The sequence below is a fragment of the Grammomys surdaster genome, unplaced genomic scaffold, assembly GCF_004785775.1.
Source record: "Grammomys surdaster isolate TR1022 unplaced genomic scaffold, NIH_TR_1.0 98, whole genome shotgun sequence".
NCBI lineage: Eukaryota > Metazoa > Chordata > Mammalia > Rodentia > Muridae > Grammomys > Grammomys surdaster.
In genome coordinates this window covers 124,052-137,298 of record NW_021604577.1, presented here as the reverse complement: position 1 = coordinate 137,298, position 13,247 = coordinate 124,052, and the positions used below count along the sequence as shown (strand labels likewise).

The following is a 13,247-nucleotide window of genomic DNA, read 5'->3' as shown; positions in this document are numbered from 1 at the left end:
AGAAAGAAAGAAAGAAAGAAAGAAAGAAAGAAAGAAAGAAAGAAAGAAAGAAGACTAGACAAAGATTTACTAGAAAAACTCCTCACCACAAGGAGGCTGTAATAGAAGAGAGTTCTCTAGGTAAGAAAAGTGTCAGTCGAAGACATTAGACTCTGTCATTGTAGACACAAAGCTCAGTCTTGGTGGCATTATTAGCATTAATCATCATGGTGGCCATAAGAGCAAATGTTGCAGGCTTGCCACTGATATAGCACCATGCTGACTTTACAGACTATCTAATGGAGTCTAAGCAGTGAAGTGTCACATACACGCTGTTGCCTTTGCCCCCCTCATTGGCACATGAGTACCTTAAGGCTCAGAGACCAGAAACATGCTCTATCACACAGCTAAGCTGTCTTTTTGAGAGAGCAGGATGCTTTGAAAGACTCCATCCATCTTTCATCCATGATAGAAGACAAGAAATGCCTGCAGGACAGCCCACCTCCAGGAGAGATGGGAGAACCAAGCTGGGACTGCACAGGAGGTCATCTGAGGGAGCCCCTGGCATTGCTCCATAAGTAGTAGGTTATCTACTTACCCGGAACTGACCACCACTGCCATCATCCAGCTCCAGAATGTATCCGTCGGCAGCCACTGTGGACAGAGGGGGCTGTTTCCAGGACAGTGTAGCGCTGTTGTTGTGGGTGCAGCACTCCTCCAGCTGTAGGATGGGGGTCGCTGGGACTGGAGAGGAAGCTAAACAGAAATTAGCGCCACTCTAGCTTCTGTTGAGTTACAGTGGTTTCACTATCTTTTAAGAACAAGCTTCCCCCTCATAAGCAAGTAGTCTCAAAACACACACACACACACACACACACACACACACACACACACACACACACACCATACCACACCTGTCTCTCTTCCCATCCATCTATCCACCCATACATTCACTAGTGACCTTCCAGATCTTATGCCCATCAACAGGAGCAGCAGCTGTGGATTTTGAAATTTGGTATCAAGTGACACAAGCCATATCAGACTGGAAACTTCTGAAACACATGACGTTATATTCTCATGGCAGCTGTAGCTTGGGACAGTGAGAGGTAAAGTTCACCTGTTTTTCAGGTATAGAACAATTTAGATGTGAGCCCAGGGACACAGGAACAGATCTGAGAGTGACAGGAGGCATTTGGTGTTTTCAAGTCTTGTGAGAAGTGACTAGCAACGCTCTATAATTTAGACTGATCTTTTAGACTATTTAAAACTACAGAGTAGCTGAATCTTCAGACACATGGACATAAAAATTCTAGTTGACAACCTCTGTTCCCAACACAGGAACTCAATATACATAGCTAAGAGAAATGTTTTAAGCAAATATTTTTAATTTGAGTATTTATTTTTATTTTATGTGTGTGAATGTTATATATATGCACCTCTTGCATGTCTGGTGACCATGGAGGTCAGAGGAAGGTGTCCAAGTATCCTGGAATCAGAGATACAGACAACAATGAGCTACTGCATGGGTTCTGGAAACAGAACTTAAGTCCTCTCCAAGAGCAGCAAGTGCTTTTAATCACTGAGCCATCTCTCTAGTCTCTTATCAATATTAAAAAAATATGGGCTGGAGAGATGGCTCAGTGGCCAAGAGCACTGACTGCTCTTCCAGAGGTTCTGAGTTCAATTCCCAGCAACCACATGGAGGCTCACAACCATCTGTAATAGGCATCCGATGCTGTCTTCTGGTGTGTCTGACATAAGACATGAACTAACTAACTAACTAACTAACTAACTAACTCTTTAAAATAAAATAAAATAAAACCAAAACCAAAACAACAAAAAGAAAACGCCAGAACATACTCCAAGATTCCATACTTTAATTACAGGAGAGCACTTTGGAATTCAAGTTTGGGGACATTGACACACAGATGTTAATTATGGAACATGTGGTATGCTGCACCAACATGTGACTTGGTGTGTCATGCACTGAGTTAAATATGTTCCTGTTAGTCATTCCAACCAGGATTGTTAGTCATTCCAACCAGGATGGTGTTGATTTGACAGCAGTTCAGAAAACAGGGTCTATGGTGGGTGACCTAGGAGACAAGAGCAGCTTCAATGTACATGATGCAAAAGTGAGAGAGGCCACCTTATGCTTAGGAAAGACTTCCAATGAAACCAGATTCAGGCTGCTAAATCAAGCATTAAATAAAACAACTTAGGGAGCATCTCACTCAAGATGATCATTTCAGAACAGGTAGTCCTGTTTCAAGTTTCAGTGGTGTAGGGCAGAATCTTCTAAGAGACCAGTGGCTTCTGCAGTCATTGGGTGCCCAGAGCATCTGAATTTGGAGAAATGTAAAGAGACTCTTGCTTTGTTCCATAACAAATTCCAGGACTCCATGGAAAAGGAGACAGAGACATAACTTTAAAAGGCTGTATAAGCACCACGCAGAGACAGGCATCACTTGGATATTGCTGAGGGTTAGTTTGAAGTCTATTCATATGCGAAGCTTTTGTTATTAAAACTATGTTTCCTTTATAAATGGAGTACATACTTTATGTTTATTGTGGAATTTAGCCAAATGGTTGATCTAGAGATGTGAATGAATCTTCCTAGTATAGTTACTCTGTTAGGTGTATCGTGAACCCACTCCTTGGACTGTCTGTCTCATCAGCTACATATAAATCTTTCATTTTAATTCTTTGATGCTGGGAGCAAATGTACACTTTATCAATTACAAAATCAAAGAATAAAAGCATGAAATGATTTCAACTTAAATCATACAGATCTCTGTAATGTCTGAGAAGAAACTCAAATCTTCCTGTTAGACAAAGGGCTTCATTGAATGGTTAAATGAAATTCATGATGATACATGGAATTAAAACACCGGGGGTTTCTTTTGAGTCCCCAAGAGGAAGACTGTAAAAAGAAACAAATAACTTGGGGGAAAAAACCCGTAACTAATGCTCAGGTCTTGATTTTGCCTCATATTTAAACAGTAGGAAAATGACCAAAGTGGGTGGGGATGGGGCTGCACAGAGACAGTGGCATGTCTAAACAGGACACTTGCTTGTCTGAATCTGTTTCTCCACATGCTAAGAATTAGTTTTTCTTTTTCCATATTTACCTATTTCTTATTCATCATAGATGATACTGTATATAAAAAGCAAGTATGTCAAGGTTACAGCCTTATTGGCTAAGGTTTGGATTGACATGTAGAAAAATAGATTTTTTTTTTGTTTTGTTGAGACAGCATTTCTCTGTGTAGCCCTGGCTGTCCTGGAACTCACTCTGTAGACCAGGCTGGCCTCAAACTCAGAAATCTGCCTGCCTCTGCCTCACAAGTGCTGGGATTAAAGGCGTGCACCACCACTGCCCGGCTGAAAAATAGATTTCTAATGGTGGATGTTTTGTTACCCTATTTTACTTTATTAGGTGTGAAATGAATAGGAAATGCAAATTCTATAGGAATTTCTATAGGAAATGCAAAGAATTTTTCAATCATTCTGTATTTTATGGATTGGCTATGGATATAGCACAGCAGTTTCTGGGATGATGTTGAGGAATGCTTTATTTTATTGAGACATTTATGTCTGGGGCTTCCCTGACTGTTTTAGTCTTTGCACCTGTGTTTATTCTGAGACATCTTTGGTTTTCCCTTTATAATGGGTCTCTCCTGGTTAGATCACAATTGCAGCATTTAATGTCCTCTTGGCCTATAAACACAAGCTACGGACTGAAAATTCTCCTGGATACAGTGTGCTTCTGTAGCGAATGTGGTGAAAGTATGGCTTGGAGCTATGTTCTACAATGGTGCTTTCTACCAATGTCTTCAAATCTCATCCTTTGCTCTCTCCTTATTTAACTCTTCCTATAATTCTTCAGGTCATGAACACTGGCAACCCTCTAGAATTCCCTTGTAGAATGTGCTGGAATGTGGTAAGCAAAGAAGGATGCTGACTCCTCACCCCTACACAGACCGTAAACCATAAGGGGTGCTTTGTGAATACTCAGGGGCTGTAAGAGGCTCACATGCATTCACCTATGGGATTTTTCAGAGCCACCTTCTTCTTGTTTCTGTTTCATAGACAAGGAAGCTGAAAGCCAGAGAGGCTAACAAGTGGTGGGACTGGGGTCTGAAGCCTAGCAGAATGGTTCTGAGGCTGTGGGCTTGGCACATATCAGCTGTTCCTGAAGTTGGGGCTCAGGAATTTTGAACTAGTTGATTGTTTTTGGATGGCAAAAGTCCCAAGCATTACTGTAGTCATCGTTGCTTCAACTAAGAGCTGGAGTGTCAGGAGCTCCATTTTACAGCCTCCCCTTCTCTGAAGATTTACCTGTCGAAGGTTTACCATCCATTCCTTTCTACAGTGGCCGAACAATAAAAATAGCGGTTAAGTTTTAGAGTAGAGGTTCTCAATCTGTGGGTTGTGACCCTTTTGGGTTCATATATCAGATAGTCTGCATCACAATTCATAACAGTAGCAAAATAACAGGTATAAAGTAGCAATGAAATAATTTTATGGTTGGGAGGTGGAATGACACTACAACCTGACGAACAGTATTACAGGGTCACAGCATTAGGAAGGATGGGAACTACTGGTCTAGAGGGAATGTAGGGCGTTTCTAGAAAGTTATCCCTGATCCACTGAAAAGGATGGCAATCATACATGTTCTGAGGACATTCATTTCAGCCCCCAAACCTCTGCATGTGAACAGATAGCCTGTACATATATGTGTGTCCACCTGCCCCTGTCAGCCTTCTCTTTCCCTGTGATTCAAAGGAGAGTCTGCTCAGATCACTCTGTCCTTGCCTGTGACCTTAGAATATATCAAGGGATGTTGCATTCAAGAGGAGTTAATGAAGATTAATATATCCCCAAGGGACGAGAGGCACTTAAAAGAATGAACAATTATTCAGTCTATGTGCTGAGAGGTGGGTGTAGCTTTAGGTCAGGGTTAGGTTAGGTCCTGGTATGAATTTAACAAGCAAGCATTTGATTTTAACAACATGACTTAGATGCTCTCTGTGCTCACATAATCCTAGCGTAACAGTCTTCAAAGAAAGTAGATGCTTTAAACCTATTCTCACCCATACAGCAGAGCCCTAGGAAGACTACAAAAAAACTCTCAAAACTCTGTCCCCAAAACCCAGGAAAAAGTTGACATTATTACTAACTCCCCCTTCCTCCTGCCCTAGGATCATCAAGGTGGGCTGGGGTTTCTCCTCTTCCACCAAAAACCTTTGCACAGCTCTTTTATGATATATTTCCTCCTCCACACTACTTGAGAGATAGCTTTTTAATGGTTTTATTTTGTTGAAAGGACTGGAGATAGACAGAGGCTGGCTGGGAGGAGTTAAGCTGGGGCTCTGTGTTCTTGCAAGAGATGGTTCAGTGACTATGCCACACACACACACACCACACACACACACACACTTAAATGTATAAAAGGAAGTTGGCAATTTCTCAAAGAAGCTACACTGGAAGGTGCTAGTTTTGTGTAAAAACTTGGAAATGGCACTAGTGTATTTTGAAGCTACTTCCTCTGGAGTGGATCCTTGCCCCATCCTTTGTCATAACATAGGCTTCCTGTACCTTGGTGTCCTCAGCTGTAAGAATGGAGGTGACAATAAAATCACCACTCTCTGGATAGTGAATGGTTTGGTTTGCATTCCACATGTGCTCCCGTTTATTTTTTGTTGCTACAACACAACATTTTAACTTACAGCTTACACATCACGTTAGACATTGGCTAAGGCAGTATCTCAAAGCAATACCTATCAATAAAAAACTGAGGAAACTTGAGAGACCAAGAGTGAAGGACCATGAAAAGATGTATGAGTGCCCAACACACGCATGAGTTCACCCACACACTGTTAGCCCTAATGGTATTGAAACTTCTCTGGTTATTGGATTCTCTGCGTGATAAGCAGAAACAGGTAGATTTTTTTTCTAACATATACAATTTGCAAAGCATCTACTTTTAGGATTTATTTATTAAGTGGATACTTAAGAGGTGAAGGATGTAAATAAATCTCTTCAGTTTTAAAAAATTCTACTTTTATTTTTAATTATATGTACATGTGTGGGTTTGCAATGTGAACACAGTGCCTAAAGAGGCTGGAAGATGTCAGATCCTCTGGAGTTGGAGTTTCTGGCAGCGGTGACCCACCTGACTGGGTCCTGGGAACCAAACCCTGGCCCTCAGCCAGGGCAGCAAGTACTCTTAATTGCTAAAAACCCCTGAAAAGTATTATTTTCATTTTTGAATTGCTTGAAGGGTTTTTATTTACTTTGTTTGAGACAGTATTTCACCATGTAATGCCTGTTGGCTTGGAACTTGCTATGTATACCAGGCTAGCCTAGAACTCACAGAGATCTGCCGCTGCCTCCTGAGTGCTGGGATTAGACAATGTGCCACCATACCTGACCCAATTTCCTCAGTTTTCGTGTGTTAATATGGTAGAGTTGGAGGACAGAGACATAGTTGTCAAGGGTGTGTGTGTGTGTGTGTGTGTGTGTGTGTGTGTATGGGATGGTGTGGTGCAGGTTTCCTTTCTGTTTTGTTCTTGAGGTGGACCCTTACTATGTAGTTTATGCTGGTCTGAAATCAAGATCCCCCTGCCTCTGCTTTCTCATAGCTGGGCTTACATATCTCCATCTTTTCACCTGGCTTTGGAATAGGTCTTTGTCTTGACTGTGTTGTTAGCTGTAGGAATCTACATATGTCATGTCACAGAATTATCCATGCACTCCACCAATGTAAACTACAATTATTTTGTTACTGTATTGTAGCTATATAGAATGTAACCACGGAGTGGGAGACAGGAAGGGGATAAATGGTACCAAGGACCCCTTCTTACTATTTTTGCAGCTTTCTATGAATGTATTTAGAGATATGAAGCTATAAAAATCAGAAATGGTCCTCAGCGGATGGATGACTCAGTGCCATAAATACCACTGCATCACAGGCTTGGATTTTAATTGTAAGTACTTTCATTTCCTTTTGGTGCCCAATGTAAAAAAAAAAAAAAATACAAGAACAAAACCTTCAAACACCCAGCTTGCTCTTCCTACCCCACCAGAAGCTTTCATTTCAATGCTGAATTTCCTCAATATTTGACACTATTTGGGGGTCACTTCTTGAGGGAAGGTCTCAGCTATACACAGTGGCATTGTAAGTGCCCTCAGATGCTGGAGGTGGGCACTACAGGTAAGCTGCCTGAAGTGGGGACTGGGAAACGAACATGGGTCCTCTGCAAGAGCAGCAAATGCTCCTTTTCTTTTCTTCCTCTACTTCTTCTTTCCTTTTTAATCTTTGATTCTCATTCTTCTTTTTTAGACATCTTACTGTGTAGTCTTGTCTGATTTGGAACTTGTATGTAGACCAGGCTGGCCTTGAACTCACAGAAATCTGCCTGCCTCTGCCTCCTAAGAACTAGGATTATAGGAGTGCACACCATACCCAGCAGCAAGTGCTCAAAACTGCTGAGGCCATTCTTCTAGTCTCACTCTGGATGCTATAACCTTCATCACAGTGTCATCCACAGTACTTCAAGCAGTAGCACCTGCTCAGGACAGTGTGCTGACCCTGGGGACACAAGGACACACCTTTCACTTGCATGAAGTCCAGCTGGTGAATGGACTGCAGCAGAGGGCTGTTGTCCAGGCTCAGGTCAAAGTCCGTGGTCATCCTGGGCGTGAGTGTGCCTTTTCCCCACTGGTCCTCAGTTAAGTGAACTCGCCTTATGAGGGCATCTGAAATCTAAGGACATCAAAGAAACAGAATGTCACCTTCAAACCACAACACTGCTCCTGACTCTCTGTGAGTATTACCACCAAACTATGAGGACCTCAAGCTCTTCCCGTCTCAGCATGCTTGGTGAGAAAGACTTCAGTGTGACTAGAGTGTCCCAAAGTTTCTGAAGCAAAGCGGAACATTTTTCTCAAATTAGAAGGAGGCACTATAAACAATTAGCACCTGCTAACTAATTTTACATGATATATGCTCATGCATTTATTATTGAGCTTGCAAATGCTGTCAACCCTAAAGAACATGGTACAGTGGGAACTAGTTTATTCTATGGAATCAACAGCTCCACCCTTCTGCTTTAAGGTGTGGGCAGCCAGACAAAATTCCAGAACTAGGCCTGCAAGCCAGAGAGGCTGTTCCACATCCCCGTACAGCTTCAGTACACTATCTTCATGTGGCTCTCTTAACTCTTTGGAAGAGACCTCTTTCATGTCTTATGTTTGGCCCCATCTGTCACTCTCAGCTGGTTGCAGAATGTGAATTGGAAGAGATCTACATGTCCTAGGTTGGTTAAAAACAAAAAACAAAAAACACCTTGTCATTGGTATCAAAAATGCAAGCAAACCCCAGCTTACACCATAGCACTTTACAACTGACAATGGAAAAAGTCCCAAACAAAGCAACCTCTCTAGTACCACTGGGAAAAATAACTGGTTTACTGAGCAGCAGGAGGAGGAGGCAGCAAGGAGGGAACATTCACACAGACTTCAGCTGACAAAACTGCTCAGAAGCATGAGGGAGAAGGCCCAATCCTCAGGCAAGACAATACTCACTTCTTTGGAAGAAAGTACAGAGAATTATGTTTTCATGATTAAGCACAAGAACAAAAGCCCCCAGTACCCCCTTTCAGCCCATGTTCCTCTTAGACTTGAAGCATAGGATGTTGGAGACTTCCAGGAAGTCAGCAGAGTTCTGCAACAGGCTCACACACACTCCCTGAGTATGCAGGTTCGGTCCACTGACACACAGTAAGCCAGACTGCAAGATGCCCCATCTATGTGTCCTACACTTGGCACTATGGGATATCTGGAATAGGAAGCAGAAGCTTGTAAACCAACCTGCAGAAAGCCACTGGGGTCGTTCTCCTTAATCACTTCCAAGCAGTACTCCATGAGGCCCGTGGTTTGGCGCAGTTTCACTGTGCAATGAGAGATCTGGTCCCGAACCACCTAAGGTTGGCAAGAGAACAGAAAGGTGGGTGCAAAATGGCAGAGGGAGTCACTCACAGTCGAAGAGAGGCACACTGGGACTTTGGAAAGCTCCCTCAAAGCAGAATCCAAGCTCATCGTGGAAATGGATCCACATGGAGGAGAATAGTGTGTGCTGCTCTCTGCATGGACAATGTCTCTGGAGGACAGATAAGTGATGTCCTTACAGGACATTGCTATTGGGACCCTTCAAAAAAGGTTATGGAAGTCAGAATATTGAGGTTAGAACTCTGAATCTGATGATCTTGGCACATTAAGGTCTGGTACGGGACCTTGCAGACATTTTTCTCTGTAACATTGACACTCCTGTGACCTGTCACAGCTCCTGGGAGCTGTCAGTAATGGAGGTATAGCTTCCACGTGGGCAACTGCATGGCTACTGGCTGCACTCACCCTCTTTCCTGGCCTGCTGTTTCTTCTAAAGGGTTTCTCCACTTGAAACTCAGGGGCATTTTCCTTGTTGCTACCATCAGTAAATGCTACTGGCTGTGTAAACATCCCAGTTAGTAAGATAATAACAGGAATAATAATAATTATCCTTACTCCTCTGTTACAAGCCATGTAATGCCCCCATAGTTTTCTATCTACCCATTTGCTCACTTATGGCTTTTATTATTGTGTTGTGATACTTTATGATGTACATGTACTAGAATAAGGATACCATTCAATACTCTAAAGTTTTCTAAAGTTTTTTTGTCTGCTTTTAAATGTTCCTTCTTAAGGAAAGTTGATTTGGGGGCTTGATGCTGTCTGAGTGCTGACTGTGGGGCTCTTTGCCTACTCCTGAGAAGCTTTCGTTCTGCCTAAGAACTAGTGATTCTCCAGCATGCAGAGCAGGGATCGGCTCCTCAGCTGCCTCTCCTTAGGACTGATTTTGTCTTGTTACATTTTCATCAGCCATCCCACCAGTCAGAATAGTGATGAAAAACACTGCTAAAAATGAAGTCAAACAAGGTTCTCAGGATGCTGATTTTTGTGTGTACTGTCATTGACTTCTACTTTCTGAACTGATATTTCCTACCTTATGGAGATCAACCAAATAATTATATCCTTTAAGAGTATAATTATTTTGTAAGGTCTAAAAATCGTATTTAATTTTTAATTAAAAGTTTTGCAGCCAGGCAGTGGTGGCACATACCTTTAATCTCAGCACTTGGGAGGCAGAGGTAGGCAGCTCTCTGAGCTTGAGGCCAGTCTGGTCTACAGAGTGAGTTCTAGTATAGCCAAGGCTACACAGAGAAACCATGTCTCAAAAAACCAACAAACCAAACCAACCAATCAACAAACACTTCCCCCCCCCAAATTTTTTTTTAAAAATTCCAAACCTCAAAATTGCATGTATGTGTGTGGTGTGTATGCATGTGTGCATATATTCATATGTGTAAACCCGTGTATATGGAAGCCAAAGGTTGATGTCAGGTGTCTTGAGCCCAGAGATCACCAATTCAGGTAGTCTAGCTAGCTTGCTACCATAAACCCCACTGTCTGCCTCCCAAGTTGTTACCATTAGGAGCCAGTCACCACACTCACCCAGCATTTATGTGGGTGCTGGAGACCTGAACTCTGGTCTTAGTACTTGCACATCAAAGTACTTTATCCATTAAGCCATCTCCCCAGCCCAATGAGGAGTATGTATTTTACACTCTAGTCAAGTCTTTTCTCAGCTTGCTTACCCATTAGCTTTCTGCTTAGGCTGTTCTTCCTACTTTTTATTGCTTGTCGTTTTGTTGAAGTTGGTTCCTAGGAAACAAGGATATCCTCCTTCCCCTTTGAGATACACATTTTTGTACTTTGATGCTGGTGACCCAGAAAACATTTGGCACTGTGTTTGCAGCTGGCAGCAGTCAAATCCCTTTCCTTGGGTACTGTGCAAGTCACAGGAGTGACAGAAATAGGTCCTGGGAGAACAGTCCCCCGGCTTTTATGTGCACTAGAAACTAACCTAGTTCCCATGGGACAGTAGATTTGTCTGTAGCTGATGAAACCAGGGGAAGCTTTGAGAATTTTACTGGAAGAGTAATTGTCTCAGCAGGACCTATTGATCATTTGACCAGTTTTCTTTCGATAAATGGCAAAAGTAATAAGGGTCACCGCTTGGGTCAGGATGTGACACCTGCACCTGTTTGGAAAAGGGGCAGTCTAACAAGGGTCTGTAGTTTCCCTGAATTCTTGGCCTTTTTCAGCAGCCAAGAGCCACCCAGGAGACTGTGTATACACATGGGTAGAGCTTGCTCTGACCACTCTACATCCCCATTAATGACAGGCCCGTTACAGTATTCCATCAGCTCACATGGTATAACTCACAGCGAGGGTTCCACTCTTTCTTATCTAAGTTTGAGCAAGGTAAGTTCCCACCCATGGCTTCCATTTACTTCTCCATTTTCCATGTGTTTGTAATTCTTTCTCTTTATTTATAAGAACAAACAGCTTTGAATCACACTCCTCTTGTGGATGCTGGAGGGAGATCACTTATAAGTCACCAGTCTGAGTAAATGACAATGTTCTATTTCACCCTTTTCTAAATGTGATCTATTATTTTTACCCCAGTTTAACACCCGTACCACATAGGTAATCACATATAATCCTTTAGCCCTTCTTGCTTGTTCTTTTCTACCTAAGGCACATATGCTTTCAAAATTCAAGCTTAAAGAATTTACTCCCCACTGTATTTTGCTCCCAACTGTTGGTGGGGAAATTTCTGTGCACCTAGCCAGGTTCTGAAGCACAGCAAGCAACTGAAGTTGCTCTGAATGATCTCATGGGGAGTGACAGGGGAAGTGCCCTGGTTTGATTTGTTTGATTAAACAGAAAGCCCTAGGGTCCCCCCCCCAAGTGTATTATTTATAATTTTATTCTTCAAAGAATATATATTCTTCAAAACTTGGAGAAATGTAAGTTAAAGAACAGTACTGTATACCATTACTCGCCCACAGGGTCTCAGACAAATGGTTTTTCTCTGTCTCCAATTCCACACTCTGTATGAAGCACTGGGTTCACCTGACAACAGTTTTTACAAAGACAAGTTTGAAGCTTTGAGAGTTTTTACTTGAGAAAAGAATCATTTAGGGCTACTAAGCAAGCACAATACACACATGCTTTGAGAGCTTGGGAGTTTTAACAGTAAATCTGTGAGTTGTCTATTCTAAGGTGTGAATGCCAGCAGCAGGCTAATGGATGATCACAGCGTGGAATATGCGAAGCTTGGTGTAGAGCAGACTGTATCCTAGCACAGAGAGGCTAATGGAGGAGGAAGCCCACACACTAGGAGGAGAGGAATCGGGCAGCATTCTGTCCATGCAGGAGAGTGTTTACCATGGGGGGGGGGGTGGCTACCACAATGTAGAATCTTGCAGGATACAATGCAGAGCTGACTAGGGTTATTCTGTCATCTCCATGGAGTGAGTCACATGGAATCTAGAGACAGGAGGCTCACTCGTATCTGGGTGATGGACATCAAAGGCAATCTGAGACTGCCCTTCACTGGCATTGTCAGAGTTGGGGTATTAAAGTGTGCCTCTTACTCATGGGGAGCCCTAACTATGTGTGTGTGCTGGCATCTTGATGATTCTTTGGGGACAATGGGAACTCTATCTACACAGACCTTTTCAGATTTATTCACACATGAGAGGCAGAGGACCATAGAACTTACTAAATGAAACTCTGAAAGATATTCTGCATTAATTACGGGCTTAAATCAGTGATGCTTGCAGTTACAATATTAGTGTTAACCCCTCTCAACTTTGGCTGAGTAAAGATTTCATGCTATTCCAGGTGCTTAGGTTTTATACCTTCCTTTCAATATTCAACCAATTATCTGCATTATTTTATTGCATTCACCAGACTGGGCAGGTGCTCAGCTGGAATTAATCTCTTTTTCTTATTGACACTAACTTTATCTAATTTAAAATTTACTTGTGAGTGTGGTTAAATTCTTTTCTTTCTCCCACTTCTTAATCAAAGGGGCATCTGCCTTCTGGGAAGCAATGGGGAAAAGCATATTATAAGCCAGGAGCACTCAGGATGTTTTCCTGTTTAGTGACATGACCATATGATAGATTTTAAAAAAAATAATGGGAATTATTCTAACAACACAATGGTACAGCAGCTCCGGAAGGGAGCCTCCTACATATAACCATGGTGGACATATAAAAGCCCTCTACCAATATAAAGTCTGATAATCAGCAAGCTTTATTATTACAACTTCACTGAGTGATTTTTTTGATACCATACAAGCACATTAA

At 42.3% G+C, this 13,247-nt stretch overlaps 1 protein-coding gene across 7 annotated transcripts in view; it reads right to left on the bottom strand.

Moving 5' to 3' along the window:
- Positions 1 to 13,247, bottom strand: part of Trim9 (tripartite motif containing 9) — a 104,225-nt gene that overhangs the window by 27,646 nt on the left and 63,332 nt on the right. For all 7 annotated transcript variants that reach the window (XM_028782119.1, XM_028782091.1, XM_028782098.1 and 4 more), the window contains exons 4-6: positions 8,857 to 8,967; positions 7,597 to 7,750; positions 578 to 735 (exon numbers count right to left, since the gene is read on the bottom strand). In XM_028782119.1, coding sequence (XP_028637952.1) covers positions 578 to 735; positions 7,597 to 7,750; positions 8,857 to 8,967 — 423 coding nt within the window. The remainder of the gene's footprint in view (positions 1 to 577; positions 736 to 7,596; positions 7,751 to 8,856; positions 8,968 to 13,247) is intronic.